General features: G+C 37.1%; 1 protein-coding gene across 1 annotated transcript in view; it reads left to right on the top strand.

Annotated features, from left to right (window-relative positions):
• selenop (selenoprotein P) overlaps window positions 1-2,183 on the top strand; it is a 6,327-nt gene extending 4,144 nt beyond the window's left edge. Inside the window, exons 3-5 of the mRNA XM_015024121.1 lie at window positions 701-913; window positions 1,023-1,140; window positions 1,234-2,183. Coding sequence (XP_014879607.1) covers window positions 701-913; window positions 1,023-1,140; window positions 1,234-1,605 — 703 coding nt within the window. The 3' untranslated portion in view covers window positions 1,606-2,183. The remainder of the gene's footprint in view (window positions 1-700; window positions 914-1,022; window positions 1,141-1,233) is intronic.
• Window positions 2,184-7,798: the final 5,615 nt, after the last annotated feature.

Consider the following 7,798-nt stretch of genomic DNA (forward strand, 5'->3'; position numbering starts at 1 on the left):
TCCTTTTAAAAAAAAAAAAACAAAAAAAAAAACAAAAAAAAAACCAAAAAAAAAAAAAAAAAAAAAAAAAAAAAAAAAAAACACTCAAACTGAAATCCTGACTGCTGCCACATTTAATTTATGTGGAAGGTCAGCAATAATGAAGAAGCCACTTAAGTAGAACCTGTCTTATATTAAGTAGGTTGAAAGATCTCAAAAACCAACATGTGCCCAGATCTAAAGTAACTCAAGACCAGATAAGAAACAAAGTCATTGAGATCTCTCAGTCTGGAAAGGCTTACAAATCCACTTTTAAGATGGAAATACTAGGAGAACACCCCCTGACGCAAGCAGCCAGTTCAGTAGGTTATCATGGCTGCCGCAAAAAAAGGTAGCAGCAGCACCTATTTAATACACTTCTAACAGTAAGACTACAAATCCTATCAAACCAGAGGTAGATGATTCCATACAATTATTTGAAGACATATTCATTTAGTGTTCAAACGCACAATTCTGGATCAAAGGGGTTCAATAAAGTTCTGAAATAAAATTAAAAAAAATCTAAAGAAATAAATTACACCCTTCTGAAAAAAAAAAATAATTTCCTTTGTCCAAGAAGTGAATATTGAAATGAATGAATATTCAAACACAACTTCCTTACGTTCTTAATAAACATAGTACTTTCTAATACAAATCAACTCTACGTTCATTTTCCACACAGAATTGATGGTCTGCGCCAGAAATTGGAGACTCAGGGCCTGAATGATGTGGTTTACATGGTCATCAACCACCAGGGGGAGCAAGCGCAGCGGCTCCACCCCATGCTGGCTGAGAGGCTGTCAGATAAGATCTCACTGTACAAACAGGGTGAACAACAACCTGATGTTTGGCAGGCCCTGAATGGAAAGAAAGATGACTTCATCATCTATGACAGGTTTGTTATGTGCTTCAAATGTATTTTACAGAGTGGAGGAGTTTGGAGTTAAACACTATCCCTTGTCTCACAATACTTTTTTTTTTTTTTTTAATCTCTGTAACCTTAGGTGCGGTCGTCTTACCCACCATATTTCCCTTCCTTATTCTGTTATTGGACATGGCCATATTGAGAGTGCGATCAAAGAAGCCTACTGTAATCGCATGTGTGGCGCCTGCTCACACGAGGTAAAAGAGGTGAAATGACTTCACAGGAACATGTTGTGCGTACTGGAAATTAAAAATAAAACCCTTTTTGCATTCTCTGATTTTTTTTCGCAGACTGCTGAGACTTCAGAGGGATGCAGAGCAACACCAAATGCACAGCCTGAAGCAGATGGACCCGCAGCTGTAGGAGACAACACAGAACATGACCACAGTCGCCATCATGGCCATGGTCATCATGGTCATGGTCATCATGGTCATGGCCATCATGGTCATGGCCATCACGGTCATGGCCATCATGGTCAGCATGGTCATCACCACCATAGGCACCACGGTGATCATCATGGTCATCAGGGTGACTTGGAGCAAAGTCAGCAGGGAGCTGGGCAGGATCATGGTCAGCATGTCTTTGACTCGCCACAGCTACAGCAAGCAGTGGACACAGAGCAGTTATTACAGGAGGCCGTAGCCGCCCCTGTTAGACCATGAGTGGCAGGAAAGGGAAGGTGAAAGTCAAAGTTCACCTGACAGGGAACGGCAGGCTCAGAAAACGAAACAGTTCCCAAAGCCAGCTGATGCTGACACTGACGCAGGGTGTTTGGCGAGGCGGGAAGCGAACAGTCGCTCGGGCTCTGACACTGTGAAGAGGGGCTGCCGGCCTCCTGACAGTGACAGGGCCTCACGAGCGAGGCAGCCGCCGATGTCAGGGAGACCTGACAGTGACGCATGCCTCCTGCTGAATGACAGCAGCCTCAGCCAGACCAGTGAGCCTGACCCTCCGGCGTTGGGAGCTGAGCATGAGAGCAGCTGTAAGCTGGAACTGATGTCAGCTATCAATGCCAGGGCCAAGTGCTCTTATTGCCAACAAGTATTTCCCTGGGAGAGGGGGAAGGTCAATCCTTGATATAAATGCTGGAAAAGATCAGAACAAGAAATGCGTCCAGCTGTAATATTCAAACTTTTGGCATTGACATTCGATCAGAGTATGATGTTCCAACTAACTTGCCTTGTTTTACCATGGATTGCCTCCCCCTCTCTCTCAGGTGGACAGTGGGATATTATGTCCATAAACTGACTCCTTCATGATGTTCTCGCCTTCCGTTATGAAACCAGATGCATAAACTATGCTCTAGTGGCGTCTGTCTGATGTTTGGCAGGTGAGAGAGAAGGAGGTAGTTTAAGAACATTATAAACCCTTTTTACATTTCAGAGAAGTAAAACATCTGCAAGTAGAAAAAAAGCACAAAATCAGAATTTAGAGATTACAAGAAAACAGAACAACGTTGTGGAGTTGTTTTAGCAGAAAGCACAAGTTAATTTCTGGAAAAACAAATGCTACAAAGCACTCTTATTGTTTAGATTTGTTGTTATTGCTCATTCCTGAAAAGATAACAGTTACTGTCATGAATTTCTTCTTGTTTTGTTCTCACTAATAACATCCATGAGCTTTAACATATTTTAAATGTTTCAGACTAACATTTATTCAAGAAGTCTTTAAAAAAAAGAAACTATATTGTTTGGATGGGGAGAAAGGGATAACAAGAGTGAGTTGATGTGATGAGCTCTGTGCATAATGATGGTTTCTGTGGGAAGATAACAGTCACCAGGAAATCCTGATGCTAGCGCAGAGAGTTGCATTGTGTTGGGGTTTCTGGACATGAGATTATGGAAAGTTTAATAAAGATGGTCAATTTACTATTGTAATTTGTGTTTATGTTATTGATAAAGAATATTGTGAAGAGCCTGTTCTTGACAATATTCAAAAATATGTAAAAAAAAAAAAAAAAAAAAAAGCATTGCATTTATTTAGGGGCATCAAGGAAAAAGGGGCACCGATTACGAATGCATGCCACACTTTTCAGATTCTAATTTGTAAAAAAAAAAAAAAAAAATGATCTCATAAAAATCATTTGAAAAACATAAAATATGAAATTGCATGGCTTTGATGTGGCAAATACATAGAAGTTCAAGGGGTGTGAATAATTCAATAAAGCACTGAACGCATTTTTTTTAAAGTTTGAGATTTTGTCCGTAGTGTGAGCTGTTCTGCTCTGCAATAACAACAGATTGACTGCAGCACTGTAATCTCCACCATTCTACCTCCTTTTCTATTCACTGATGTAATGATTTTTTGTTTTATCAGGAATATATCTGAGATGTGTGTGTGTGTGTGTGTGTGTGTGTGTGTGTGTGTGTGTGTGTGTGTGTGCGTGTGTGTGCGTGTGTGTGCGTGTGTGTGTGTAAAAGAAATGATGCCATTCCCCAAGTGTATCAGCAGATGGCGTTGAGCATCTGCTCAGCATAAAACCAACTTGTTCGTTCTGTTTACTGACCTGATCTTGCCACAGTTATTATGAGCCACACACACAATTACTGTTTAAACAGAGCCTCATTGTTTCAGGTCATTACCCAAAGTGACTCATTTCATTTCATTTCAAGGGTCACTTCTGTCTTGCGCAAACATGTCACGTCGAAATTCATGTTGGAAAAACTAAGAATATTCACGGTCGTTGCTCGTAGGGGTGTCGGATGCAACACCTTATCATTTCAGAAAACTGCTGCAGGTTTATGGAAACAAGTCTGTATCAAATATGACCAGTTGCAGCTTTACTAGTTTGTTTTTGATCAACATAGCGGCTGAATATTAATAAAACCTCTTCATGAATTTGAGAACTCAGTCAGAAAACCTTCTTCCTGGAAAAGCAATTAAAATATGTTGTCAGTATACATATATATATATATATATATTTTTTTTTAATATGGAGTAAAAACCATCATGATGCCACATAGGATGAGCATCTTAAGCAAATTTGTTCCATGCAATCAGTAAAGCATTGATATCTGTCTATGAGTGCAATACCCTGTGTTCAGTGTTATGTAGCAGGACTGCCTGTTGGGCTGTATGTCTAAAAAGGTCAACAAGCAACCGGAGGTAATAAATGAGGCAGAGGTGGACAGCTTGTGTGGGCGTAATTGGACTGAAGATCCAGTACAGAGGAACGGTGACTTATGGGCAATTACCTGCAATGTCCTGAGACAAAGAGCTGTGAGTGGCCACCTCTCTGATTCAATCAACCCCACACAGAGAAGCGCAGTACACAGCTTCTGTCTTAATTGTCCAATATGCTTTCCCCTCGGTGCACAACTGCTTCTGCAACCGGCTTTTCCTCCCTTAGCTACCCCATCAGAAGCAGCAGACAGAGAACCACATACTTGTGAGCTAATTCACATAGAAGGTCCTCTTTGTGTGGCTTATGAACGAGCAAACATCCACCCTTCAGTCATCGTACGCATGAATGCGATACATTCTTCGGGCACAATCTACATCAACTGGACTGGATTTGAACTCCAAAAGAGTATATTTATTTGCATGAAGAAGCCTTTTCTGGACCAAAAATAATGATATATATATATATATATATATATATATATATATATATATATATATATATATATATATATATATATATATATATATATATATATATATATATATTATTATTTGCTTTTTTTACTTGGAGTATTACTTAGGAAAGTGCAATTTACAACAATTTGCTATTTGATTGACTGAGATTTAAAAGTGTCTTAAATAGCCCTTGTACCTTGGCAGTGTTTCAGCCTGCGTCATGACTGAGCTGTTTGACACCGGGACTCGTCATTCATGGAAGTAAAAAAAAAAAAAGAGAGACAAGTTTAAAAATGACATTCAGTTATATTCAGTGAAGGCTTGTTATTATGAAGCAGAATTTTTTTGTATATATTTGTCTGTATTTCTTACATTATTTGCACTGATTTTGGAGTTGGTTTTAATCTCCCTTTACATGTGTGCAGTGACAACAATAAATTAAATTAAAATTCAAGATTACGTGAAATTTGATCTTGCATTATGGAGATAAATTAACTTCCCTTTTGGCAGCAAAGGATTGGTGAGGACTACAATCTAGAATGGACCGTTCTAAAAAAAAATCCGCAAATTGCTTTGGATCCAGTTTATGCAGCACCCACTGAAAATTTAATCAATATATGTTTGGAGGAAGTTTTTTTCTCCACTGTTAGAGATTGGTGCAAAGTCAACAACAAAACTTTTAATCAACATCGCCTTCAAATATATAAATTACTTTTTTAAGAGGCCGAGTTTAAATTTGTAGAGGGCCCAAGTGAGTTCACAAAATGTCAGCTTTGATTCAAAATGGCAAACTTAGGCTACTCTAAGATGTTTCTGTATGTTGTTCAAGCTTTTGACCACTTTGAATCAGCAGTAACCTTTAGAATATACAATGAAGACTTTAAGTCAACCACAAACATTTATATATCTTTCAAAAAGAACATGTGCAAAGATCACACAGTTGCTGCTTTGATCCAAAGTGGTTGATTCACTGTTAAATTTACAATTACTATCTATATGCGTGCCAATTTTTAAATTAGCACATAAAACTGGTCGGTGGAGTGGAAGTTTAAGGGACACTGTGGAGCCATTTCAATGTACTACTGCCCCACAGACCTTTATTTATAGAAATATTAAAAGTCCCCAACTGCTGTGTGAAGTGTAGAGTGTTTTGGGGACTAGTGTAAAAGGCAATTTACCTAGAACAATAAGTAGAAGAGTCAATAAATAAATAAGAAAAAAACAATCGCACTTTCAATGGCAGTAGCTCCCACATAATGAAATTAGAATTCAAAGTTTGTTTATTTAAGATAACCCCCCCCGATCCATCTTTAAAGGTTACAAAAAAAACGGACAAGATGCACAGAAGATATATTTATTTTATTGAGAACTTATTGATCACACATACAACACCAAAAAGAGAACAAAACAGACAAATCCTCAAGGATCAATACATCTCTTGGCCCTAGGGAAAGCAGCAGTTTTTACACAAGAACATTGGCTCTCGGATGCAAAACAAAGATGAAAAAGAAAAAAAAAAAAAAACCCGGATGTAAAAAAAAAAAAAAGCAACAAAACGGAGTCATAACAATTAATGAAGCCAGTATTGACCGGTTTATCAACTTAGACTACATTATTTTTTTAATTTGTTTGTTTCCAGTTTGCTGGGGGAGGTGAATGACACATGGCAGAGGGCATACAGGAAGTAAGACAGACTGGAGCCATGGAACATTGTAAAAACTAATAACACAGGATTTACTCAAATCAGTACTTGACTTGAAGTAAATCCTCAAGTCAAGTGGCGAATTAAGCACTTTCCTTAACAAACTGAACGGTACAGGGTATGATGCTGATAGCTTCAAAAACATTAACCGACCACCAAAGATTCCAGCAAAATTACTTCCAGGCTCGAAAGAGTGACAAGAGTCAGCCTTCAACGCAAAGCTGCAGGCCAACACGCATCATTGCAAAAATAATTCACCCCTGTCATAAACTTCTTTGTGGTCATGAAAAACTGAAATCACACAGCGACACAAACAAGAACATGAAGTTAAATCGATGAATATATCACACAACATATACTTAAGATGACTTTATAAATGTTCTATCTGGTTTAATCGCCTATAAACTCTATATGAAACATTAAATACTCCATTACAGTACAACAATCTAGCAATCTGTTAGTGTGAAATACGTTTTTTTATATAAACATAAACTCTGTATAACAAAATCAAAGCTTATTCATATTGAAGATTCCTCAAAGTTTGATTTTTGTGCTGACCAGAAAACGTAATGCTATTCTGTAGTAACATAGAAATCACACACTTGATTTAGCAAAAGATACAAAATCTGAATACCATTTCTAAATATCACATATATGCTCTATGTGTACAAAGTGCTTCCTCTAAAGTGTCCTTGACATTTATAACCTTCAAATAACAAACTACCAATTCTGCCACTGTGAAATGAGCGATATGGCAAAAAAAAAAAAAGAAAAATATATACTTAAGGTAGTAAACATCTGCACAGTTGGCTTGAAGAATAAAAAGCACCTCCTAATTTCTTCATCTCGCCACCACTATTACAAACACTGCTTAAAACGTTTCCTCAGTTTTATGATTGCATTGTGTATTCCAGTTACACATTCACAGCTTTACCTAAAAAAAAAAATAAGTCCTCCATTCTCTGTTCTTGCTACATGAACATAATGAGAGCCTTCTGTGATCACTGGACACTGTGATAGACAAGATACCCAAACAAAACTCACACTTTACTATCACAAAACATTTGACACTGATTACTGCTCTTTCTTGACTTGAACTCAGCCGTAAAAAAAAAAAAAACAGAATAAAAGAGAAATGCACCAAGCAGCGTCGCCATGTAAAAGTATGATCCTCGACATAAACCTTTATATTTGCACAGCACCAGCAAACATATTAAGACATTTTGCGACAGCACTAATTTTTGCTGGTATCATCCACATAATGGCAGGAGCAGCAGAGAACTGAGTATTTCTTAAAGAGAAATGGCATATAGTCATCAAATTCACATTTTAAACCTCTCTTTGTAGATCCGATTGATACAAAAAAAAAAAAAAAAAAAAAAAAAAAAAAAACATGGGTAAAAAATTTCAAAAAATTTTTTTCCCAAAAGGAAAAAAAGGAGCAAAAAAAAAAAAAGAAAAAAAAAAAAAAAAAACATGGGTAAAAAATTTCAAAAAATTTTTTTCCCAAAAGGAAAAAAAGGAGCAAAAAAAAAAAAAGAAAAAAAAAAAAAAAAAACATGGGTAAAAAATTT

The sequence above is a fragment of the Poecilia latipinna genome, unplaced genomic scaffold (assembly GCF_001443285.1).
Source record: "Poecilia latipinna isolate Pla-1442-1.1 unplaced genomic scaffold, P_latipinna-1.0 Scaffold91, whole genome shotgun sequence".
In the NCBI taxonomy this organism is placed as follows: Eukaryota; Metazoa; Chordata; class Actinopteri; order Cyprinodontiformes; family Poeciliidae; genus Poecilia; species Poecilia latipinna.